Raw genomic sequence first — 25863 nt, 5'->3', positions numbered from 1 at the left:
CCGGAAGGAGGCTGTGAGCAGCACAGGCCCAAGGGATGATGGGGCAAGGTGAGTAGGGACAGATGGGCAGCCCAAGGAGAAACCCAGCCAACCAGAGAGTGAAAAAGACAACTGTATTATTGGATTTACAATCAAGATTTACAAAAAGGGATGGGTGGTCCTGGGGGGGGATGCTGCTCCAGCATCCCCAGATCCAGGCAGGGCCTCCAGGACAGCCTGTTTGACAGCTGAGACCAGGACCTCAGTTTTCTGGGTCCCTCTGGCCACCCGGGCCCCGACGTCTGACGTCCAGCTTGACCTTAGAGGTGGAGCCAGTGATGGCCCTCAAAGTCCACCTGGAGTGCCTGCGCCCCATGGGGAGGCTCAGGTGAGGTCAGGAAGGCATCGTACCGCTTTTTCTTCTCCTTCCATCTGGCAGACAGATCCAGTCCAGGAACTGGCCATGGGAGCTACAGGCCAAACTCAGGGTATCTGAGGAGGTTAGGCTGCTGGTGCATGGGAAGGGGAGGCCAAGGCTCCACTGCCCCCAGTGGCCCAGTGTGGCTTTGTAAGGCACATTTGCGAATTACTCAGGAGACAACACAGAGAACACCCGATGCTGGTGCCATTGGAAGGAGCTGGTGCTGACTCGGGCGCCCGGGCAGTATTGCTCAGGAGAAAGACGCTACAGTCTACAGGAGGTGGGCCCACTACGCCCACTCCAGACACCTTGGGTGCAGCCTCTACTGGAGAGAGAGAGAAGAACTCAGCTACAGCCGGTGCAATCTCACGCCAAGGGGCTGCCCAAATGCCATGGTACCACACACCTGCGTCCTGAAGCAAGTGCTGATGGTCAGAGGTCTGTAACCTTGTTCTCAAGTGCAGCGGCAATCTGCTGCAGGCGGAAGGCCAATTGCATCTTCTGGGCTGCAGGGTCCTCCTCCAAAGCATTGATGATCTGGTGGGGCGGGGGTGGGTGCAGAGATGGACACAGAGGGGACCTGTCAGGTAACGGGCTGGGGGGTGGGTGGGGGGACAGGCTGTCCTGCATTTCACCCCAGGGACACAGACCATACCTCGTCATAGTACTTTTGGGTGTACTGGTAAAGCTGGTGCAGTGCCACAAGTGTGTTCAAGGAGTCTGTGTGTGCCTGGAGAACGACAGGATTACCCACTATGAGACGGGGCTACGGGAGCCCCAAGACCAGTCCCCCAGAACAGCAGGTTGTCATGTGTTGGCTGGGTGGCAACATCACAGATACACCGGTAAAAGGGCCACGCCCTGGTAAGGCCACATGCAAAGCCCATGCACATGGCAGTAGCTGCTCAGCCATAGCCAGGACAGCAGGTATGGCAGGGCCCTGAGCTGCCCATCGCCTACACATCAAGCCTCTAGACACATGTTCGTTCGCCTCTTCCTAGGACTCAGCTACACTCAAGGCAGCTTGCCAGACCAACATGCCCATTCGGCCATCCTCTGCTTCCTTCATCATAGTAGTTTCAACCTCCACTGTGGTTCAGTGGCTGGCTCAGCAGTGAGCAGGAGAGCCCTTGCTCTTGTGGAACTCTGTGGCTCTTACCCGGGAAATCTCTGCCAAGTGTGTGTTCATGTCTTGGTCGCTGACCTGCACCATCTGCCGGATGCCCTTATAGTAGCTGAAAGAGAAGAAGGGTTATGGATGAAGGCAGGAGGGGAGTCTAAGGGGAAAAAGGGGTGCCAGACAGACCCTGGGGTCTCTTAGGGATTCCCAGTCGTTCCCCGGCCCCTCTCCACATCACTCACTCCTCCACCATCTTCTTGTAGGTAGAGATCTCCTTGGCATACAGCAGCTTGTTGCTGGGAGAGTCCTGTGGAAGACAAAAGCCTTGACACTGGGCTGGGCTCAGCTACTCGGTCCTCACAAAGCAGTAGCGAGGCTCCTGCTCAGACTCTGTAAGGAAGCCCTGGAGGCTAGGGATGGTGGATGAGTAAAAAGGGACAAAAGCCCCATGGGAGGTGAGGGAAGGGAGGTGACCATCTTCACGGCAGCCCCGAAGCCCTGGTCACCTTCCACCTGCTTCTGCCCCCAACTTTAGCCTAAAATATATGAACCCACATTAAGACAAGCTTTTGGTATAATCCAAACTCACCCCATCTCAGCCATAGCTTTCTCCCTATGGACGCTGTCCAGACTAGACCCTCCACCCGTCCTGGGCAGTTGACCCAACTCTCTGACCCACGAGCCCTACTCACACGGCTCAACTTGTGCTCTGTGCGGGTACAGGCATCCATGAAGGTCTGTGCAATCACTGACAGGGAGGCGTCCACCACTTCGTGGACATGAACGTCAAAGATGAAGTGAGGATTCTTCAGGATGTTCACCCAGAACCGGAGCGGTAAACTGTGGCAGATGGGACAGGCAGTGAGGGGCTGTGCCGGGCTATGGCAGGGCTATGGCACGGGGCAGACGGGGCAGGGCCTCACCTATTGGTTTTCCAAATATGGATGGTATCCTCATCCCGGATGTCATGCTTTTCTGCCTGCTCATCCAAGAAGTCAAAGAAGTACTTGACGGCGGGAGGTACCGCATGCCCGGGTGCCAGTACGCTTTGGAAAAAGTTGTCCACAAACTGCTGCAGTGTGCCCTGTAGAGGAGAGTGGCTCCGTGTGACCCCCTTGGGGCGCAGCCCAGGCACCAGTGTGTGAGGAGGATGTGTACCTGTGCGTGAGTGCTATCACCTTGACTGAGAGCAGCCGCGTCAGGTAGATCTCTGTGATGGCCTTGGTTCGCTCTTTCTCCTTCATGCTGCCGCGCTTGGACTTGCCTTCATCTACCTCATCTGTTGGCCTCACCAAGTGCCACACCCGGTTTTCCTCTTCCAGAAGGGCATGGCCTGTGGGGAGAGGGAGCTGAGGGATCCAGCTCCAGTTTAAGGTAGGCGTGGCCTGAAGCTTGGTATGTAGGGTCCTAGGGTCCACTAGGTGGCAGCAAAAAGAGGTTATGGTCTTCACAGACCTTTTTCTATAAGGACAAGAAAGACAGCATAGACTCACGTTCCCCAGGCAGGTCCTGTTGGCTGTCTTCTGGCTGCTGGGAGACTCCCACCTTAGACAGGATGAGGGTGGCTCCATCCCGGACCTGGGAATAGAGTCATGAGGGATGGCTCTATTTCTACTGTGGGATCCAGTACTATTCCCCTGCCTGGGGCACCTCCACACTCACATTATAGTGCATAAGGGTGTTGATTCGTTTCCACCGGCCTTCCCGCTGAGAGGTAAGGTCCAAGTCAGATAGAATCTGAGCCGTGGACCCAGGACGCCATTCTGCAGAAGGACATAGCTCAGTTTCTGGAACCCAGGGCCACATGGCTGCCCGTACCCAAGAAGAGTTGGGCACATGGGCCTTGTGAACAGGTAGTACTCACCGAGGACCACACTGTCAGGCTTGGGCCAGCAAGAGCAGGGTTGTGTACGGTACACCTGATCAATGATCTTCTCTTTGACCTGAGATATGGTGTCGCAGTTGAGGACCTTAACTGGGATGGCATTAATACCTTCATCCTGAACGATCACGCTCACCGTCTGCCAGGGAACACAAGATGAGAAGGACCAGCTGAGGGAGGACCCTTGTAACCACACCTCTGCACCAGAGAGACCCTACCCAGCCAGGACAACTTGGCTTCATTCTGCTGAGTTCAGATATGGGGTCCAAAGTCCTGGCTCAGCTTCCCCTCTGCAGCTCCTGGCTCTGGGGGACTTACCAGAGGTGCATATTCGACATCATCCCCAAGCAGCCCCGTGTCATTTAGGGTGTACTTGGCCTTCTTCTGCACAGCATCCACTGGTCCCTTTTCCACCTGGTGTTTGATGGCCTTGAAGAGCTTGTACAGAGGCTCACCTGCGCTGTCCTGGAGCAAAGGGGCCGTATGAGTGGGAGGCATGGAAGCGACATTCACAGTGGGGCTGGATGGCACCAATTCACCCATCCCTGACCCTAGAGTTGGAGCTCACCTTGAGGTACTGGTATAGACAGATGGACATCCAGTTGGACAGCATCCTCTCCACCACTGTCTCAGACCTGAGGGTACACAGAGGTCTCATATTCCCAAGGCCCAGCTGGCTCCAGGACCCCACCACAATGCACATGTGAACAGAAAGGCAGTGTGGCCCCTGCGGAGGGGTGTACCCATCCAGATTGGCTATGTAGCCGCTCAGACCAAGGGCGGTACAGAGTGGGATCTGGCTTTGTGTCTGTCCAAAGAAGCCTCGCCCCACTCCATCCCACCTGTCACTCATACAGCCCCTATCAACCACAGACCTTCGCAGCATCAGCTTGGGGTTCTTGGCCACCACATACTGCTCCATGAGCTCCAGGAAGAGCGTGCGCATGATGTCTGTGTAGTACTCCAGCTTCCCGTGCAAGGCCACAGTCAGCAGTGACGCGAAGTAGACCTTGGCACGAGCTGAGAACTCACGCTGATTCTCTAGGGTGTGGATGAACTGCAGAGCGACCGGAGAGAGGACAGCTGAGCATCTGTGCTACAGCCTCGCCCCACCCTGACTCGGAGCCCCACCATGGCCTGGCCCCCCCTCTGCTCACGTTGATGAGGAAGGACTTGCTGTTAAGCAGGTTGGAAAACTGGTAGAGGGCCTGCTCCACAACGGGCCGCCGTGACTCAGGAATGTCTAGCTTGCCAGTGATCATGACATCCTTGTCACCATCCTTGGAGGGCAGGAAGAAGACGCGGTCAGTGTAGGTCTTATAGTCCAGCGTGGGGATGCCCGCCTCATGCACATCGTTTGTCTGGTCCTCCATCTCGATCATCAGGTCTGAGAAGAGAATTGAAGGCCAGAGTGAGGCATCCCTGGCCATCTCCCCCTGCTGCGCTTACCCATGCCCCCCTGCAGTTTCTAGCCCTAAGAGGTGGCCTAAAAGAGCCAGGGACTCTGAGAAGGGCAGCCTGTGGATCCACCTGCCGGAGGCAGCCCCTACCTGTGAATTCCTTCTTGCAGCGGTCACGCACACTCTCCTCCAAGCCTTCCAGCTGGGATTTAATCTTCTCATACTCACGCTCGGCCTGCTGGCTCTTCCTCCTGTTGAGCACAGAACAACTCTCGGTCATCATCCATCAGCGGCTAGGGTCAAAAGGTCGGGTGCGAGAGGGACGAGGGGAGTGTTACCTGGGGCAGGACTCACCAGTAGCAGTAGATGGACACAGCAATGATAAACACCATGGGCACCATGACCAGAGGCAGGATGAGACTGAGCGGCACGTCACTCACACGTGTGTCATACTCCACCCGGCCTAGCACCCACTCTCGAGAGCCAAACTTCACCTGTGTGGAAGCTAGGGCTCAGCGCAGGCAGGTGTAGGCAGCGGCGGCTTCTCCTGAGAGGGTCCCCAGGCCCTCCACAGCCCTCCCGCTCTCACGCACAATGAACTCAGGCAGGTTGTGTGCTGTGTCTCGCTTCTGCCGGCGCTTGGGTGGGGGCTGCACCTCGGGGGGTTCACAGTATAGGTCAGTCTCAGTCAGCGTCTTCATAATGCACCGCTCGGCACCCACAAATGCCTCAGCCTCCTCTAGCGTCATGGCCTTGTTCAGATTGGTTCCCTAGAGGGGGTTGGGGGTTGGGGGGAGCAGAGGTCAGAATGATCAGCAAGAGTCCCTGCCCTGGACCGCGTCCCCATGCTGTGGGTCTCCTTACCCGGGCATGGATGAGCTTGTTGACCTGCTTCTTGACACCACCTGTGAAGTTCTCAAAGGTGGGATCTGCCACATACTCGAAGGCACCAGCTTCAGTCCTGAGCAGGGCACGATGACCGTCCATCTGTATCAATGCAGTGAGGTTGTAAGCCTCAGGTTCTTCGGGGACAGCGGGGGACAAGAAGATGACCTTGGTGTCGTTGTAGAACACGTACTCAGTGCCTGTGATCTGTGGGATGGGTCCAAACACTTCAGGCCGCTTGATGAAGACCTTGCCCCTCCTGGTCCCCAGCTGCTCATGTTCCCTTTTAGAACTGAGCCCTCAGCCCACAGCAGGACAGCAGGACAGCAGGACTGACCGTCACGGGCTCCAGGGACCCAGCCTCCCGCCGCCGTCGCCAGGACCTCAAGGGCTCCGCAATGACAACCATGGCAAACTTCTGGATGAGGCTGAAGCCCTGACCCGTAACGTTGATGCTCCGGCCACCACTGGGGGTTGGAGAGAAGCAGTCTTGAGTGAGTTCAGCCAGGCAATGGAGATGCTCCGCCAGCTTCCGGGTTCCACTCTATCAGCTCATCCCCCAGGTGGGAAGTGGCACAGTAATAATGTGACAAGTCAGAGGCAGGGGAAGTGGGGAAAGTAGCCCTGCTCTGACCCTGCCATCTGGGTTCTCAGGAGGAAGCCTGTCAGGGATCAGGGTGCAGTGGGGTTTTCCAGAGGATTCCTTCTCCTGCCCCGCCCAGCCCAGTTCGGCTACATTCCTCAGGTCAGCAGGCGGGGGTGGGGGAGGCACTAGCCAGGAAGGGGAGAGGCCACACCTGACAAAGCTTCTCAGCGGCTCAAAGGCTCTTAGCACTGGGTTCTCACAGTAGGTGAAGGAGACGCCAGAGCTGGGCACTCGGGAGCCCCCATAGGAGATTTCCAGCGCCACCTGGCCTGGAGCCAGCTGTGGACCTGTGATGCATTGCAGCTGTGCTCCAAACTTTGTCCTAGGGCGGGAGGTTCTTGTCAGTAGACCTGGCCAGTTCCACTGCCCCCTCCGCGGCAGACTCAGGCCTTCCCACCCTTTTCCCCAGGGTCAGGCAGGCTCAGCAGCCATGAGCAACACATACACTTCACAAGGGACGTCATTGAGTGTCACCCGCACATCTTCCTTGGAGCCTGTGTCTAGGTGAGTGCCATTGATGGTCAATGTGGTACCGCCTGCTTGTGGCCCCTGTCGAGGCTCCACACTGAGAGGCTGGGGTTGCTGAGAACAACACACATAGTTAGTGCCAAGGACCCTGGCCAGGGGTCACCAGATAGTGGTTATTGTTAGAAGCCCAGCTGCTATGGAGTCAGTAGCAAAGGCTGGACGCACAGCTTGGTCAGGCACTTACTTGATAAGTGAACTGGACATGTGGTGGAGAATGGCCGAGTTTTCCATTAACATCCACCTCAATACCTCCCGTGAAAGGCATCTCCAAAGCCTCAATTGCACACACAATCCTGTCGACAGACAGAACCCAGTCAGCTCTTTACCACTGTGTCATCTGCGCAGGGAACTCAGGCTGACGGCGGTTCACTCACCGGGTAGATACAGAGTACCATTTTGGTTCAAAGGCACAGTTTTGGCCAGCCACAGTGATCTTCTTGACATCATCTGCTGTGATACCCAAATTGGACCCATGGATGGTGACGCGGATGCCCCCACCCAGTGGGCCTGTCTCGGGCTGGATCTGAAATTGGCAGAGCCTGGGTGAGCGAATGGCTTGGGAGGATGAAGATGTGGGGATGGGGGACATACAGGTCAAGCTGCCACAAAACTCACCCTGGTAATGACTGGTGGCGGGCATTCGGAAGTAACATTGCTGCACAGAGCCTCATACACACACCTGTTCTGCCCACGGCACCACACACACCTGTAGGCAGGATCGGCGGCCAGACACAGGCTGCAGTCACTGCGGCCAAAGGAGCAGTTGTAGAGTGTCACTGTGGAGGAGAACGTATAGTTAGCTGTCCTTCGGTTTGGTCCCTCCCCCACCTTCCCCAGATGCCACCCACCTTGGAGTTTGCTGTCAATGTTCTTGTCGGAGGACTTCACGTACAGGTGAAGAGGCAGCGTCTCATTACCATCGTGGGATAGCTGCATGGGACACACAGGGACAAACTGTACTTCCTGATACCCCCAAAGCCATGGGAATCCCTCTACTGCCAAAGGTCAGTGAAGTCTGCCAGGTAGACAGGAATTGGTAAAGCATCGACACACAAACCATGAGAAGATGAGTATGTCTGGGGACATAGGCAGAGATGCCTGGAGACCACAAAGGCACAGGGCAGGAGGGACAAGACCCTGGCTAGGCTCCAGGCCTAGAGGTCAGACCCACCCTCCAGCCCTGAGACCAGTTGTAACAGTACCTTTGGGGTCTTAAAAGAGAAGGCCTCTGGCTCCAGCATAGTCACAGCCGCCTCGAACTTCAGCAGGTCACTGCCCACAGAGAGGGAAGAGACCTAAATAAACAGAGGCCAGTCAGCATCCTCTAGGCAAGCCGGCACACTGTCTTGCCCCCTAGAGGCATAGAATCTGTGTCCCCAGGAGCTCCCAAAGAGCCCCCCTCCCTATCTCTAATGTCTCCCGAGAGCTCTCAGTGCTGAATGGAGAGCCAGGGACCCCAACTCCAGGAGGAAGATTCTCAAGCAAGCCCCTACGATAGCCCGCTAGACTTCGCCCCAGGCCTTTGCTACCTGCACAGTGTCCAAGTTTTTGCCCTGGAAGGTCACTTCCGTCTCGTGGTTCATGGGGATGACCAAAGGGCTAGGGGCCAGGAACTGGGGACAGTTGTCCTCCTGGGAGAGGGAGAGAGAGAGAGAGAGAGAGAGAGAGAGAGAGAGAGAGAGAGAGAGCGCAAAGCTGGTGAGCCGGAGCGTCACCTCCCACCTGTGGTCCTAACCACAGTTACACCTGAGGGGCTGGCTCACCATGTGGGCGCGGATGACTCCATCCTCTGGGCTGGATGAGGCCTCCTGACATTCGTGCAAAGACAAGCTCCACTGACACATCCAGCGGTTGCTAGCGCAAGAGATGCACCTGGGCGAGAGGGTCGTGAGGGTGTAAGGGGCCCGGAGGAGGGGAGGGATGCAGGGGTGGGGTGGAGGGGGCCTCGAAAGGCAGCCAGGACTCACGGCAGGTTCTCCACCAGGCTCATAGCCTCTCTGCAGTCGTAGAAAGGATACTGGTGGGAGGTGAGGAAGACGTTGCCACGTCTGAAGAGGAGCTGGATGCTCACCGCCACATGGTCTGCAGAATGCAGGTGGGAAAACAGGGTCAGGCGGAGCTGGAGCAGAAGGGTGGAGCTGGGCTTCCCCCAGTGCCCAGCTGAAAGCAGGCCTGTGCTGGGGCCGTAGGATGCAATATGGATACCCCAGTCTGTAGGCTCAGCTGGCCTGCTGATGCTGACAGATCTGGGCTCTGGTCTCAGCTCCCAGGGCTAGGCTCGGCTTTCTCCCCTGGGCTTGGCTGCTTTCGTCCCCTCTCTCTGTTCCCACAAGTGCTGAGGGCGGTGGCTCCTCAGAGTCTGGGTGGGAGGGCCTCCCGGGGCCCTGCCCATATCACGCTGTGGCCTCATGGCCTTGTTACCCCCAACACTCAAGGGACAGACAGCTATAGCACCTGTCTTAGGGCCCAGACTAAGGCCTTCAGCCTCAGGAGACAGCTCCAGCTGCCTCGGGCTGGACACAGCAGTGAGGAGTGAGGGACCTCTGTGCACATAACTTCCAGGGGCCTCCCCAGAACAGAGCACTCAGCCTTCAGGCCAAGACCAAGGTGCTCTCAACATTGGGATTTTTTTTTTCCCCTCCCCAATAACAGCGGCCTGCATCCAGGATCGGCTCATACATGGTGCCCAGTGAACTACAATGTGAGAGCACACTAGGAGAAGCCGTGTGCAGGCCAAAGGAAGCTGTGCAGGTCCAGGGGCTAAAGAATATGAGATCTCACCTTGGCCTGGTGGTGTGCTGGGGATGTTGCTTGAGGAGTTACAGATGACGGTGTCCCCCTCTACCCGGGCACGGTGTGGCGGTGATTCACCAAAGAGGCACAGCAACTCATCCTCCTCCGTCAGGGTGGGTAGGGGGCTGACAGACAGCCGTACCTGCAGGGGGAGACACCATACCTAGAACCTGCCTTTCTGTCTAGGATGCTCATGTGGTCCTGGGTACAAGGGCAACTTGTGGTTTCCTTGCTTCTCTGGCAGCTCCCCGCCAGCAGCTAGCTGTGTAAGGAGAGCCCCACCTGGCCCTGCACACCACTGCCTGCCACCTGTCACACACCTCTCCTTGGGCCCGCCGGCTCATGTTCTGTGGATTGGCATCAGTGATGGCCACACAGGACTTGTCCCGGCTCCATAGCCAGTGGCCAGCTTCCTCGGCCCGTGAGCACTCAGCCTTCCTGGTACATCTGCAGAGGGCAGAGGGTAACCTCAGCTCCAGTACCCTTGGGCCTCCAGGCCATCGGGGCAAGGGACAAACTGCTCACCGTCCCTCGACGACACACCAGCCACAGTAAGGATCCTGGGAGTCACGACACTGAGCACAGGTTAGGTAGCTCAGACACTCTTGCACTGGGAGCCGGAACACCTGGAGGTGAGACAGTAGGGCCATGGGGGAACGTGACTTACAGACACGGGGCCCTACCTTAGACACCAGACTCTCCTGGGACGACTGGCAGGAAATCCCCTGGGCCAGCTTGGTGGTGGGGATTCATAACCACCTACAAGCTTAGGGCAGGATCAAAATGGGAAACCTTGGCCGGGCGGTGGTGGAGCATGCTTTTAATCCCAGGACCAGGGAGGCAGAGGTAGGCGGATCTCTGGAGGCCAGCCTGGTCTACAGAGCGAGATCCAGGATAGCCAGGGCTGTTACACAGAGAAACCCTGTCTTGGAAAAAACCGCCCCCCCCCCCCCCCCCAGCCCCTAGCCAGGCAGTGGTGGCACACGCCTTTAATCCCAGCACTTGGGAGGCAGAGGCAGGCGGATCTCTGTGAGTTCAAGGCCAGCCTGGGCTACAGAGTGAATTCCTGGAAAGGCTCCAAAGGTACACAGAGAAACCCTGTCTCAACTCCCGCCCCGCCTCAAAAGAAATGAAAAGGGAAAACCTCCTTGAGAAAAGGAAGATTAGAGATATAGCTCAGTGATAAAGCACTTGCCTCCCATGCAAGAACTCCCTAGTTCTAATTCCTAGTGCTCAAAATAAAACCTCTGAAAAAATAACAATGGTGCTGTAAAGACTCAGACATGAGGCCAGACTCTGTCCAACTGTCCAAGGCAAGGCTCGGCACACCCTCTAGGCCTGTTTCAAAATGGCCTTCTGGGGCCACCTTTGGGCTGACCTTGTCCTGGGTCATAGCATACAGACTGGACAGGTTTCCAGACAGTGCCAGGTCCTGCTTGATTTTCTTGTTGATGTCTACCGGGATAGAGCCATACTCTGCAGAAGTACCATCTGGGGCAAGGTATACCTGTGAACACCAAGGCAGCCCGTGAGAACGGGGGCATCATGCCCAACTGGCCCCTCTGGGAACCGCTCTGCCAGGGGCAGTACCTTAAGGATCCGGCCATCCGAGGTGCCCAGGAAGGCAACAATATGGCCGTTCTCGGCAGTTACCGTCACCGCTGTCAGATTCAGGCCCCCACGGGACAGCAGGGCTGTGGCGTCAAGTCCGTCACGACTGCCCAGTGGATAGGGCAGATGCTCCGAACCACATGGGAAGCTCTCGCTGGCACCCTGTGGATCACAGCATCAGGACGGGTCCTTGTCTCTCTCCCAGGCTTTTCCCTACCAGGGCGCCAAGCTATAGGAATCAGACCCTGTCCTCCACAACACAAATATACTCTTGACACTCAAGGGGGAAACATACACCTAGGAACAGGCAAGACACGTACTAGCACATGGCCACCACACTGGATGTCTCCGTGGAAGGGCTTGTAGAAGGTGTCCCGGACTGTCTCTCGGGTACCTGTGTAGCAGGTATTACGGTTGGCTTCCATCTTGGCATTGACTTCATCTAGTGGGAAAACACAGAGGCCTGCACCAGGCCCCCCACTGCTCCGGCCATCTCTGCTAAAGACGGCATAGAGTATCCTGCCAGCTACGGAAGCTGCTAGGCAGGTACCAAAAGCAGAGTCTTGGGGGTAACCGGGATCCAGACACCGCAGGTCCATCTCTACATAGGAGTAGTAGGAGGGGTCATCTTTGCACATGCGTGCCAGCAGTGTGCGGTTCCTGGCAGGGTGCTTGTCTTGCTGGTTGAAGATGAAGAAGACGTAGAGGCCATCCTCAAAGGCTGTAACGAACTGCTGAGTGTTAGTGGACAGGTAGCCAGCCTTGAAGGTGGTATGGTCTGAGTAGGCCTCGAAGGCCTCCCGGCCATCAGCCCTGTCCAGAAGGCGGGTGCTCACGATGATGCCATTATCGTGCGGCCCGTTGCCTTTGCCCACAAACAGCACACGGTCACCAGCAGGGCCCATGGCGCTCACCAGCCCTACTGTGGCCACTCTCTCATCGTTGCTGGCTACAAAGGACTTCTCACCACTGCCGTCCTCATAGAAGAGGCGCACCGAGATATTGCTCAAGGCGCGCAGAGCACAGATGCCCTTGAAAAGGCTGCCGCACTCGACCAGGCGTTTCCCCGGTGGGTCGAGCAGCAGCAACTGGTTGACGTTGTCCGTGAGCACGGCTTCGTGGCACTGGCTAGCCTCTATGGGTGGTGTGCACTTCTTGTTATCCATGGCGGGGCCTGTGACCACATGCTGCTGGAGGTGCAGGTCAGCACTCAGCTGGTAGAGCGCGTTCACTGCCCCAACATATACCACACCTGAGGCCTCATCCACAACCAGGTGGTTCAGCTCTGTGTCACTGCGGAAACTCTCCGGCTTGCGGGACCGTAGGCTCAACCCTAGGCCCACCAGACCCAGGAAGGTCAGGGCCCAGAGTGACAGAGCCATTGCCCCCAGAACTCTGTGGGGAGAGACAGTAAGGGTCAGATAAGCCCAGGTCTCTCCTCATTCAGGCCCTGCCCTGTATGTCCAGAAAATAGGCCATAGAGGGACATAATCCCGAGGGGGCACCCAAGGGATAGGTCTAGGAAGACTCCTAGCTATTCATACACATTCCTCTCAAGAAGCTACAGGTGGTCTCGGGGTACAAACCCCAGACTTGTGGACATGTAGACCCATATTGCTTGAGACCAGGGCTGCAACTAAAGGCCCATGCACATGACCCAGGCAAGCACAGTCTATTTATGTCCACTTCCAGAGCTCCTTGGCCCAGGACGGCCCCAACTCCATTCATAGCTCATTTGCTGCTTCCTGGGGAGAGGTGAGCAGCATTAAATCCACCAGTTTAGAGAGGGGGGTGTGTGTGTTGACATGTAGATGCACACACCATTTAGGATCCTGGGTCAAGAGTCCAACTGGAGGAAAATCTAGGGTGTCATGGGTAGACCCTGTGGACAGAGCCAGCTTTGTCTCCTAGATGCCTGAAAATACCTTCAACTCCAGGACCTACTGGGTGTGCCTGAAACAGTATGACTGCCCATAGGGCACAAAAGCAAGGATGTCTCCAGAGGCTCTAATACCCCCTATTTAAGACCACTCTAGGGCTGGGGTAGACTTAAGAGCACTGGCTGCTCTTCCAGAGGACCTGAGTTCAATTCCCAGCACTGACATGGCAGCTCATAACCATCTGTAACTCTAGTCCCAGTGAATCTAACACCTTTTTTTTTGGCCTCCACAGGTACCAGGCACACAGGTGATACACAGACATACATGCCAACAAAACACTCATACACATAAAATAAATTAAATTTAAATTAAAAACGACTACCTCAAACATCACCTCTTACATAGTCTTATTCCTCATAAAAAAATTAAAATTTAAACATAAAAAATGATTCTAGGTCACACTTTTCGGGCTCTGTAACTTTCCAGTCACAGATGAAGGAACAGCTTACCGAGAGGAAGTAACTTCCTTAAAGGCAGCCTGCATGAGATTGGGGGGGGGGGGGCGTGGGCGGTCAGGAGACTGACCTACCTCCGACTCCTGCTCTCTTTGAGAACTCCTAGCTGGTATCCCTCTCCTCCAAGAGGACCCTGCTCTCTGCTCTGCCTGTTGTCAAAGACATCTCTGAACTGCGGGGGAAGGAAGCTGAGTACACTGGAATGAGGTCGTGGCTTTGCTCACCAGCGCTACAGCTCTGCCAGCTGTCCTATTCTATTCTATACCCCCTCATAAGCCTCCTTAGACCTAGGAGGTATAACCCACTGAGGAAGGAGCCGGGTGGTGGTGGTGGTGGTGCCCGCCTTTAATCCCAGCACTCGGGAGGCAGAGCCAGGTGGATCTCTGTGAGTTCGAGGCCAGCCTGGTCTACAGAGTGAGATCCAGGACAGGCACCAAAACTACACAGAGAAACCCTGTCTCGAAAACACACACACACACACACACACACACACACACACACACACACACACACACACAAAGCATCGCATGTCCAAAAGAAAGTGTGGTGCAAAATGCAAGGGCAACCCGAGACCTCATTAAGAGACTAGGTTAGAGAGAAGTCAGTGGCTTCAGTCAGAGACAGGAAGACTTCACAAGCCCTTTAAGACCCAGCCCACTCTGAGATTCTAAGGCCTGGCTCAGAACCTGGAGCAGCATCCAGATTCCAGGCCCATGGGGACAGTCCTGTGGTTTTACTAACCAATTTCCATCCCAGGTTTCTCCATGCAAGTCCACTCCCCAAAGGCCACCATACCAAGGCCTGATCGCCAGAGCCTGCTTGTTCGGGCTTATAGATGTAGCTCACTGGTTCTAACTCACCAAATCGCTGCAGCTTGTCAGCTCCCAGGAGCAGAGAATGAATGGAATGTTCCCAGCCAGAAGGGGGTGGAAGGGGGTGAGGCGTGGGCGTGGGAGGAGCTACAGTCTCAGCACAGCTGAAACCTAACCAGCCACCCTCTTTTAAATGTGGTTGTGCCAACCTCCGCCCCTGACCTCTACTGGTGTTTAAGCTCAAGGCTTGAACCTAGAGCTAACCAGCTAGGGAAGAACCTGCTCTCTACTCTTTACTCTGGAAACTCTCTACTCTTTCCACCTTCTCCAGCTGCCCTCCACGGGCCTCCCTAGGAGACCTGCCAGGTGGGCTTCTCTCCAATTAATCTCAGGCAGGGGACTGACCACCTCCTCCCTATGCTTGGCGCTCACACTCTTGGGAAGCTCACACATCTTCGGCACTCCTACACACCCAGAAACCAAGGTAGTGGGATAAGGAAGCTCCAGTCCCAGTGTCTTCTGGGTGATAAAAGGGACCTGGATTGTATTCTACAGGTGGCAGCTCCCTTCTACTTCCTGGACAAACAAGGCCTAGAGTGACCTGCCTGGCCAGGCCCAGGAGCAAAGAGCACCTGACCTCGACAGTGCTCTGGCAGTACAAGCTGGAGGCGCCAGGCAGAGCCAACTAAAGCTTCCTGCCGCTGATGTTCCTGGAATGGGAGGGCAAGCGCAGGAACTTCCTGTTTTGGACTAAATCCAGGACCCCTGTTTGCCTGGCTGGTGGGGATTTCCTCAGGGGTACCAGTTAGCCCTCCTCCTCCTCCTGAAGTTTGGAGGTGCACTTCCAAGAAGCCACATGCACAGAGGAGCAGCCTCAGGGCCCCACAGTGGATGGTTTTCAGCACTCCTGGGCTTATTGCACTCACTCACCAAAGCGTCAGTGGTCTCAGCCTCTGTTTCAGACTGGCATCAGGACTCTGGAGGAGGCAAAGAGAGATAGAGAGCAGTCACTCTGGGTGGCTGTCCCGACTCCACCTATCTCCTCCTCTGTCTTCTCACTCCCAGTAAGGCCCTCCTTCAGACACTCCCAGGCATCCAGCCCAGCTTCTAAAGCAAGCACATTGACCTGGTCTTTGCAAAACATAAGCAAGTCATGCTACTTTCTCTTCTGCTCAGAAGCAGGTAGCTTCTTTCCACTCTAAGTCTATGGTACTATCTGCTCTTTAAAACTACAAGCATAACCAGGCGGTGGTGGCGCACACCTTTGATCCCAGCACTTGGGGATTAAGGGCAGAGGCAGATGGATCTCTGTGTTGGAGGCCAGCCTGGTCTACCAAAGTGAGTTCCAGGACAGTCACAGCTATACAGAGAAATCCTGTCTCAAACAAACGAACGAACAAAAACCGAAATCAAAAGAACCAAAAACAAACCAACCAACCCAAAACACTATTTCTGAAAAAACAGGCATACCCACAACAGGGCAATTCTACTTACTAGCTGGGTGACCTTGGGCAAGTTAACGTCTCTGTGCCTCATTTCCCCATCTGCAAAATGGACACAGTAATAATAAGTTAACCCTAGGCGTTATACAGATTAAATGAATTCATTCATGAAAAGCCTGCGAGTGTTACACTGTAGCACTCAGCAGCTCTCTCTATTGTATTCCTTCTCCTAGAAGCAGTGCTTGGAAGCCCAGAGGGAAGAAGTACAGACCAAGGGTAACTTCTTAGCAGGTTTGTTGGAGGGAGCAATTTGGCAACTCATCCAGCTGCCAGCCAGAGGATACTCCAGGGAAAATGCATCGCAAAGGGTCTATGCCAACATACCAAGATCCCACATCACCCACTTCTACCAGTGTGCTAGCTCCCGGGTTCTCTAAGCCTTCAACCCAACCTGAAAACTGTGGGGGAACTTTAGGGACAAGGAGGAAGTACACCCAGGCGTAGTAGAGACACTACAAGCCTGTCCTTAGCCTTGCTGGCCCAACTGGCTACACTTCTAGGCAGTGTCCACCTCCAACCCTACCAAGACTCCCCACTTGCCCTGCGTAGCATGGTTCCCCTAGCCCATACCCTCAGATAGTTGACCCAGACCTGGACCTATGGTGAGTCCAAGTAGTCCATCACGCCCCACATTGTGGTGTCTTCAGCCCCTAACCTGGTCAAGGGGCTGCATGGGGCAGAGGGCATCTTTTGCCCCCAATATTCAATACAGCATTTGTAACACGAACCAACAGTCTGCTCTTCAGACACAGCAGCCAAAAACAGGACAGCGTCAGCCCCATGAGAATTCTGGGACCCGGCAGGCGTTGACTGCTGCTAGTAGAAGCCTTGTGCTAACACCTTCATGCAGACATACCACCTACAGCCTCTCTGTGCCTGGGGGCAGCTCTAGCTTCCTCTGGCCCCTGTCCCTCAGCCTCCTCTAGCTCTAGAATTCTCACAGCAGACCATCTAGGTTCCAGTTATCCATTAGGGGGGGTCTCCTGAAGGTAAGGCCAAGGAGGATGGCCTATTCTAAGCAACTTTGTCATACATACTTCAGAAGGGTCTGAAGAGCCAGACACCCATTGACCAATCAGGACCCACCATTCAGACTCCACTGAAGGCAGGCCAGCTGTCTCCTCCTCTATCAAGATCCTCTGAGCTACCACTTCTTAGATACAAAACTAACATCAACACTACAATTCTAGGTCACTAAGCCCTGGGCTGATGCTCCCAAACAGTCACCTCTGTCTCCCAGGATTGCCCCCTCCCCAAGAGCCCAGACACAGAACTCGGCCTCAGCCCTGTAGGGCTCTGGTTCGAATCTAGTACTGCTTCTTTCTGGCAGAGTAACACGGACTACTTACAAAGCTGCTCTGTGTGGTTTCCCCATATGTAGGTTGGATATAATAATAATAATAATATCCACTTCAGAGAGCTGGGCAACTATGTACCCTCCAGCACCCTGACAACAGTCGCTCATTCTCTATGATCTTCCCCAGGGAGCCCTATGTGGGCCAAGTCTGACCCAGGGATGAGGATGGGGGCGGGGGCGGGGGCGGGGGCGACCAGTGGAAATGCAGTGTTGAGGGATGAGAGCACATGTAGCCAGTGCCAGCTCCCAGGTCTGGAACTTAACAGTCTCTCTCTTCGGCCAGAATTCTGAGGGCGAGCACATCCTGGACTGTTTGGTAAGCAACAAAAGCCCCTCGTCAGCTGGATACTCTGAGGCTTCCCTCTTCGGGTTCCTCTTCTCCAGGCCTCTCTTGAGGCCAATTCCATGGTGCACCGGGTAGTGGGGGTGGGAGACGGCGGACATGACACTACCAGTTGAGTTCCCTAACTCTAGGACAGCCTCGCAGAGCAGGGCTAGATAGAGTTGGAGTTCGTTTCTTAGTGTGAGTGGCTTTTTAAGGCTCAGATCAAATCAGCGTTGTGGAAGTGTGGCCCAACCGGAGACCAGAGCTGGGATCTCCCCCAGGGACCAAGACAGCAAACCAGAGACACCAGGGACCGGCAGGGAGACGGTAACGATTCCCACTAAAGCCAGGATTCTAACAAGTAGGGTGGGAATCGCACCACCCCCAAGACAAGACAGGGGAGCCCAATCAGCGGACTACAACCCAGGGGCGCAGGGCCACAGAGAAACCGATGCCGCCCCTCCCCCGCCGCAGCTGGCAGCCATGAGGCGGGGCGTCCGCTCTCGGAAAGCTACGAAAATCTGCAATTAGCTGCGAGCGTTAAACAAATCAGGAGAGACAAAACAGGCCGCGGCGCCCGCAAATCCAAGCCTTCGCTGTTTTCAAAACAAGCCTGAGGGAGGGGCTGCGACAAGGGTCTGCGCGGAGCTCGACGCCTCTCGGAGCACCGCGGCCACCGACGCGGTGGTGTCGCACCCGGAACCGACAACTGGATCGTAGTCGTAGAAGACCCCGAGGGGGGCGCGGTCTGTGCCCGAGTACCCGGCTCCACCCACCTGACAACCTGGTCAGAGTACAGTCCAGGAGGCTTGGTCGATTCCCGAACCCCGGAGCCAGCCCTGGCCTCATTCCTCGTAGGTGTCAGGGCCCCTCCCCCAGCGCCGTTTCCGCCAGACTCCTCTGGGATCACAAGCCGGTTACCTGGGAACTGCCCTGGAGGCGGACCCCAGACGTGAACGAGGACGCGCGGCCGAAGCTCCCCGCTAGTGGCATGGCCACGCCCACGGTCCTAGAACCCGGGGGTCAGGCCCCCCGCGCTCTAATCAGGACTGCTTCCACATTTTGGCCCCGCACCCCAGCGCGCACCTAGAGGGGAACACGTGGACTGCGCTTTTGGCGCCAGCCTCACCAGGTCGGGGAAACTCACAAGGCGATGGGCAGGTGGGAGCCCAACCTCGGGTGACAATGGCAGCGAGGGCCACCGTCAAGAGCCAAGAGCCATATCCCTGCGGTGCTGATTGGGTGTCAGAAACAGCCGAAGGCAGGACCGGCCATTACCTACCCAAGTCCTCCCAGCCGTGGAAGACAAGCAATGCGAGGCTCCGCCCCACTGCCGGTAGCTCCGCCCCCGCCCAGGGTCAGTTCCAGGGCTCAGCCCCCGAACCAGGGGTCAGCTAACCAAGCGCGACCTTGTCTTCCAGCAGCCTCAGGCCAGACCACGGGGATATCCGCCCTGACTCCTCACGGGAAAAGCTAGCCCTAAGGAAACTGTGCCACCTGACCTGGAACAGGGGTGGGGCTCCAGGGAAAGGATGATGTGCTAACCTGAGTCAGGGCTCCGAACCTCTCACAGGGCTCAGAGTAAAGGACGCCTCCTAAGCAGAGGGTGTCTGCAGCCTTTCCCCATAAATCCAAGCCCTAGGATCTTTAGGCCCACCCATGCCCCCACCGTCAGTCTCTAGGCCAGCCCGGCCCAGATCGTCTACTCCTTTCCCTCTCCCGCTGAGTGCATCCAACAAAGCCATCTCTCTGTCTGAGGCTTAATCTCCCAGGATCTCCACTATCGGCCATGGCCCTCAGGTGCCTCAAGAGCTAACCTGTCAAAGCCCCAAGGGCTTCTTCAAGTCTCCTCTTCCCTTCCTTAGAGCCAGCTGCAGCCTCTGAATATTGTGGGGAACTTACGCTGGGTACCCCACACTGCCAACCATTGAGCTAGCTGGCTCCCCATGACCAACTGCCCCCCCCCCTAGGTTTAAAGCCCCAGCCACCAGTGTCTTGCCTGGGCATGGGAGAGCCACTCTGGGGTCTCTAGCATTCCCCTCTTTACCTAGCTTACACTGCCAGCCTCCAGATTCATCACTCTGTGGATTTACTGTGCTCCTGGAGGACCCCCAAACCCAGCAAACGGAGGGAGGTCACAAATGGTTCCTGTCCCCATCACCAGCATAGTCAGCTCATCCTGGACTGGGAATGTTCAGACAGATGTCAGTCATAGGAAGGCTTGGATGGGGACTTGAGGACCCTGCGCTGACGGTTACCATGTTTACCTTCCTATTCCACTTCTGGGCACTCCTGCCCCACCTACATACACCTCTTCTTCCCTTTCCCAGCTCACTCGAGTTCTGGCTAGATGCTGCTGCTAGCCAGGGCAGCCTGAAGCTCAAGGAGGCTGCAGTTTGCTCAGAACCAGTTCCACAGAGTCCCTCCCGAGATTCAGCAGGGGTGGGGGTTGGGGGGGGTGCAATTCAGTGGCATGGGGGCGGATGGGTGAGGGCCTGAATGAGTGAGGAGCCAACAAGGCCTGTAATCTCCCTGTCAGCCTGTCAGTGTCTCATCGGTCACCCTAGCCCCTCCTCCCCCATCACTGTTGAACCCTACAATTAGCTTAGGGCACCTCGCCAAGCCTGGGTGCCAGCCACCACTCACACATGACCACACATGTACAGGCACACACATGTCCATGATGTTGCCAGAGTCTTGCCAGCAGGAAGGTCTTGCCCCAACACCTAGAATCAATTCCCAGGCATGACCTAAGGGGCTGTGAAAATGGGGGATATACATAGGTCCCCCCATACTGGGTCATCCCAGGATGCCCTAAGAGATTTGTTGGAGCTGGGAGGGCAGGGGTTGGCCTTGAGGGAGGGAGCTGCTCACTGGTGATTGTCCCATCCACATTAACCCGGGGCCCTGGCAGGCACATGGTACTTTATGGAGTGCTAGAAAGAGTCTGAGAGTGAAATAGTGAGCAAGGCTCCATGTCTGAGTGACACAATGGGTCAGGCACTCAAGGCCTAGGAGGGACGAGGGCCTGGGATTTTCCAGTGAGGAAATGCCCAGCTAGGACTGTGAGTTGATCCTGGTATGTACATGGGGTGGGGAATTTGGAGCCCCTAGACCCAGTTTCTTCCCCTGTTTGGTGAGAAGCATGACACATCAGGTCCCTCTGGAGTCTCCTTTAAGTCTACATGGTACACCTGGAGGAGGTGAAGAGATGTGTTCCAGGGAGCACTCCTGGACAAGGGAGGGGCTGCCTAGACCCCTCCTCCTTCTGACATAGGGTTTTTGGCAGAGGCATCCCAGGGTAATATTCCAAATCAGGCCTGAGGTTAAGGTGGAGGTAGGCAGGCTGAACCTCCCGCTCCTAAGGCCAGTCTAGGGAAATATTTCTGAGGCTGGAGTAGTGAGTGGGTCATTCCAGAGCCTTTTCTGTTCTGTCACCCACCCCTCATCCCTGGCAGCTTACCCAGCTCAATTTAAAATAGCTGCTCCTACTTGCTGGGCAGGGAAGAGGTGCCCCGGTATCAAGTGCATGATGGCGAGGCAGAGTGTGACCCACAGCAGGGTGCTTCTGTGTCCCAGGGTAACTGCTATCTTCTACAAAGAGGGCAGAAAGCCCTCAGCCTCTGAACCACACAAATGCCACCTGGTTCCTCCCGAACTAGACAGACCCTTAGGACAGCTCTTGTGCTGGAGCTGTCCTAAGACCCAGCAACTTGCCTGCGTTTAAAAAAAAAAAAAGGTTAGGGCGCTGGGAGGTGGCAGTGGCGCACGTCTTTAATCCCAGCACTTGGGAGGCAGAGCCAGGCAGATCTTTATGAGTTCAAGGCCAGCCTGATCTACAGAGTGAGATCCAGGACAGGCACCAAAACTACATGGAGAAACCTTGTCTTGAAAAACAACAAAAACAAAAAACAACAATAACAAAAAAGGTTAGGGCTCTTGAGGATGGAGTGTCAATCACAGAACATCATCTTAACCAGTCACCCATGCACTGTTGAGGAACTCTAAGGTCGTCTGAGACTTCTGCCCATGATGTGGGACCGAAGGGAATAGGAAGTGTTCTTCCCCTGAAAAGACTTAATAGGTTCCTGATGTATCCCCCAGGCACATCCCTACATTTGGCATGAACCCCTCACCAAGTCTACAGGTGGACCAATGCAGGACACAGGTGGTATGCCAGTTCAGAGGCCACAGACCAGAGCGACCCCATGGAAAGAGAACTCTAGCTAGCCCTGTACACAGCCAACCCTCTTACATAAGAGCTCCCCAAAGCTGTCTTGACACAGAAAACCATCTGAAAGATCAACATTAATACTTGTTCCTTTCTTTTTCACCCAGGGCCCCCCACGGGAACTACTGAACAGCTGCGCCAGAGGGACCCCTGCCTCCAAGTACTTGGTCCCTGTGTCCAGACAGAACATGCCCCAGGCCAGGCTGCGGGGCTGATGGAAGAGCTGGAGTTAGAACTAAGGATATACCTATAGAAGCTACCCCTCCCCACTTCCTCTCCTTGAGGCCTAGAGCCGGGTTCCAGCTGACACCAGAAAGGGGAACTGCTGGGTTTCTGAAGTCCAGGGGCCTGGAGCTGAGGAAGAAAGAGGGTGTGGGCACCAAGCCCTGCCCTGCCCCCAGGCACAGTGTCCCAATCCAGGTTGAGCCCCTTCTGTGTGTAGTCCACTGGGACCCCAGGCAGCTCAGGTGTGAACTCAGCAGTCCACAGGGACACCCCAGGGAAGGCTGCCAGCCACGAGGGAGGCAAGGAGCCAGGCTGGGGGAGGGGACTGCAGAGGCGGGACCAGAGAGTGACAAAAGACAGGAAATAGTGCTACCAGCTCCAAGTCTGGACCGGCTTGGGATCTTCCCAGGGACAAGATTGTCACTGGGAGCTGGTTCAGATCCACTCCAGTCCCTGACCACCTGGGAGTTGGGTCCAATCACTGTCACGGGTTGATGAATTTCAGAGTAAGGAAGGCCCCCCGGGGGTTGGGGTACAGGAAGGATAGCAGAGGCCTATCAGATGCTCCAATGGGGTAGAAGGGTCAGTGGGATGTTCCAGAGGCAGCACCTGTAGTCAGAGAGCTGAGGACAGGGCAGAGTCCTTGCTATGTCAACAGACACAGGGAGCAAGAGCCTCACACAGCTGGGGGGTAGAGAGCAGAGCAGAAGCTATCTGGGGATATGAAACCATGGAGAGGAAGAAAGAGAAGTCACATGAGGTCTGGAAAGAGAAGAGCTGGGGCAGCTGCCCCTAATACCCTATTCTGAACCGTGCCCCCCCCCAACACACACACACTTCAGCCCTTCCCAGACTATAATTAGTCAGAACCCAGCCCCACCCCACCCACAACCCCACCCTAAACACAAACAGCCATTAGTCCTAGGGGAGGGGCTCTACCCAGCCCCTACCCCTATCTAATCACCCAATGGCTTGGCACAGAAGGATGGGGAGGCTAGTAAGGGTAGCCTCATCCTCATCCACAGGCTCTCCAGAGCCTTCACTCCCAGGCCTTGGTTGAAGTTCTAATCAACTTATCAAGCTAGTCTTTTTACAAGAGGTCTTCGACAGGGACAAAAAGCTTACTCCCTGAATATCAAGAGCAAGTGGGGGGGGGGGGGCTGGAAGCAGCGAGAGGGACAGAAGGGGAGTGACATAAGCAAGGAGTGCCTGACTGCAGGGTGACAATCCTCAGTGGCAGAAAGGTAGGCAAGTAGTCTTGCCTAGCCTTGCCTACATCCAACATCCCTGAGGAACCATTAGCTCTGACCATCAGGAGAGGTACGAGGCAGAGGACACGTCATGGGGATGTCCTAGAACAGCTAGAGATCTGGTAGGGGGGACATGTGCCATATGGACGCCTCTGTAGGCTGTCAGCCCAGCCTAGCCCAATCCTTTCCAATCCAATCTCTTCTGCTCCACTAGCAGGGGCCGGGGCCAAGTCCCTGGGCTTCCTGCCCTTGGCCATCAGCTGCTGGCTCTACCTCCCAAAGTGGTACCCATGCAGGCTCCTGGGCAGTCATGAGCCGCAGGAGCCAACTCAGGAACATCCCAATGGCTCCTTGTGGGGACCTTTATCCGCTCACCTGTGGGATGTCCTGACCCGTATTACATCCCAATGTGGGGGTGGGGGGAAGGCAGCCCCTCAGTGAGCAAGCTGGTCAGTGAGAAGACAGGAAGGTAGCCTGAAGTTTAGCTCCAGGAGTGAGACCCATCCAAGGTGCATGGTTTGGGGGAGTAAACCTGGTCTTCCACCTAGCTCTGAAGTACTTCCTGCCTCATGGGCTCTCTCAGAGGAGCCTGAGCAGATTCCAGGCTGGGCAGGGCTCACAAAGGAGCCGACCTTGAGGACCTTCTCCAACCCAAGGTGACACATGCCCTCCTACCCCGCCCCTGACTGGTCTGAGCAGCCATGGGAGGGAGGTGGTGGAGCTGCTTGGACTTGCCAGCCCCGCCCTCCTGGGGTTCTCAACCCCGCCCTCCTGGGGTTCGCAACTCACGGCCCGGAAGTGGGTCCCTTCAGCCTCCCCTCCAGCTTCAGCCTCCTCTTTGGGTAGCTGGAATCGCTGGACTCGGCTGGATAATCCAAAATAATTCCTCCTTGGCAGGCAGCCCGTGGGGGAGGGGGAAACTCACATTCCAAACTCTTGTTTTTCTAAGTAACTTCCCTGAGTTCCTGGGGCTAGGAACCTCTGGCCAGTCCTCAGGCCTCCCCAACTCCATGGCAGGGTTTGAGACTGGGTGCCCAAGGCTCCGTAGTCTACCTGCTTATTTCTCAGTCTTCTCTAGCAATTTCGATACAACACAATAAGGTTTGGCACATTCCACAGAACACCTCATATGCTCGCCCTACTTTCGTAGGGACTTCACCTTCTGACCAAAGAGCAAGAACTCCTGGCACCGGCGGTCCAGCTTTCTGATGGTATTCCCTGTGTACCAGGGTAGCATCCGGGTGTGGGATCAGACTGACAGCTCCCACCCTCAAGGCGTGTGTGGGCAGTCTGGGAAGTTCAGCTTTAAAACCATCAATACAGACGGAAGACAGACATTAGTGGGGGCACTCCCCAAGGCAAATGAGGGCCCTGAGAGCTTCCGTTCCCCCAGAACATTACACTGGCTTTGGGGCCTGGCTTCGGCTCCAGTTCTGACCACCACCACCATGGTGGCCACTGGCCGACCTCCCTTCCTGCCTTCTCCAAGGAGCTAGAAAGAGGAGTTAAGTGACGTGGCCAGAAACTCTAGGATTCTTAAGCTCAGAAACCCCCAGATAGGGAGAAAGGACCCACCCACACACAAATCTGCCACACAGCCTGACCAGAGGAACAGTAAGGGCACATGCAGGAGAGCTCCCTGCAGAAGGTATATGGAAGTGAAGGGCTAGACTGTGAAAGCACCCTCCAAGTTCTAAGCCCACTGTACCCTAGTATCCGTCCAAACACCACAACAACGAACTACACTAGAAGCTGCCGAAACCTTGCCGGGAGGCGTGGGGCCTCACCAGGTACTACTGTTGGTTCTCTCTGTCCCTTGTTCCCTGTCCCAGAAGGTGTGGGGGCTGCTCTGGTTGTGCACCCCTGGAAAAAAGCCCCAACAGAGCCTGGCTCTGCGCAGGCTTAGCTTGAGAACTGGGGCCTGGGGGTCCGGCACAACAGGGATGACTCGCTCTGGTCCATCGATTCGGCGGCGAAGAGGTAGGGGCGCCGGCCGTGAGCGAGGCTTTGAAACTACACCCGGTAGGGTGCAGCTCCACTGGGTCTCTGGGACCCGGCCTGCCAGGCCAGTCTACCAACATCCCGGCGCGCAGGACCTCGTCGCCAACCGGTGGGGCAGGAGCAGCCAGGCCCAGCCGGTTGGACAGACAGACACAGGGCAAAGACGCAGGCCCGCGTCGCCCTCGGCGCAGCGGCACTGCCCTAGCACCCCCGCGTCGGGGGGCGCAAGGCGAGGCCGAGCGGCGTGAACGGCGAAACCTGGGCCTGCGCGACGCCCCCCGCAGTTCCCGTCCCCAAGTGCGGTACCTGCTCCTCCGCAGCCGTCGCTCGATGGCGCCGGGGCCGCGCTCTGCGTTGCGCTCCGGCCCGCGCGGCTGCCATGGAGACGGGCCTTTGTGTGGCCGAGGAGGGGCCGGAGCGCGCGGGAGCCGCCGGCCCCGCCCCCGCCAGGGGAGAAGGAGGGCGGGGAGGACAGGGGCGGGCGAGAGGGAGGGACGAGA

At 56.2% G+C, this 25863-nt stretch overlaps 1 protein-coding gene across 5 annotated transcripts; it reads right to left on the bottom strand.

Annotated features, from left to right (window-relative positions):
- Nucleotides 1-94: 94 nt before the first annotated feature.
- Nucleotides 95-25765, bottom strand: Plxnb2 (plexin B2). 5 transcript variants are annotated; one of them, XM_059247369.1, is made up of 39 exons: nt 25670-25765; nt 15967-16016; nt 15403-15449; nt 11586-12660; nt 11245-11427; nt 11033-11161; nt 10180-10280; nt 9975-10101; nt 9643-9796; nt 8829-8943; nt 8625-8733; nt 8391-8492; nt 8064-8156; nt 7710-7791; nt 7477-7637; nt 7236-7384; nt 7046-7154; nt 6779-6915; nt 6485-6655; nt 6025-6154; nt 5667-5894; nt 5396-5572; nt 5157-5296; nt 4953-5053; nt 4560-4789; nt 4278-4459; nt 3971-4037; nt 3721-3867; nt 3385-3541; nt 3183-3283; nt 3014-3098; nt 2699-2853; nt 2444-2604; nt 2213-2360; nt 1763-1827; nt 1560-1635; nt 1056-1130; nt 807-937; nt 95-725 (listed from the first exon to the last, which is right to left on the bottom strand). In XM_059247369.1, the coding sequence occupies exons 4-38, from the start codon at nt 12645-12647 to the stop codon at nt 833-835; spliced, it is 5514 nt and encodes a 1837-aa protein (XP_059103352.1). In that variant the 5' UTR covers nt 12648-12660; nt 15403-15449; nt 15967-16016; nt 25670-25765; the 3' UTR covers nt 95-725; nt 807-832. The 5 variants fall into 5 exon arrangements, with proteins under 5 accessions (XP_059103352.1, XP_059103351.1, XP_059103348.1 ...); XM_059247368.1 differs by having other exon boundaries at nt 95-722; XM_059247365.1 differs by having other exon boundaries at nt 95-937.
- Between the last annotated feature and the right edge of the window lie 98 nt (nt 25766-25863).

Source organism: Peromyscus eremicus, chromosome 20 (genome assembly GCF_949786415.1).
Source record: "Peromyscus eremicus chromosome 20, PerEre_H2_v1, whole genome shotgun sequence".
In the NCBI taxonomy this organism is placed as follows: domain Eukaryota; kingdom Metazoa; phylum Chordata; class Mammalia; order Rodentia; family Cricetidae; genus Peromyscus; species Peromyscus eremicus.
Note: the sequence above shows the minus strand (reverse complement) of the source record. Positions and strands in the feature narration are given on the sequence as shown.

Bases quoted from the DNA above. Each gene is read 5' to 3' on its own strand.
- Plxnb2 (XM_059247365.1), bottom strand. From the start codon at position 12,647: ATGGCTCTGTCACTCTGGGCCCTGACCTTCCTGGGTCTGGTGGGCCTA. The intron at 4,790-4,952 runs GTAGGGGCTGCC...TTCTCTTCTCAG, and splicing joins CTGCAAGAAGGAATTCACAG to ACCTGATGATCGAGATGGAG. The intron at 3,542-3,720 runs GTAAGTCCCCCA...GTTCCCTGGCAG, and splicing joins ATGTCGAATATGCACCTCTG to ACGGTGAGCGTGATCGTTCA.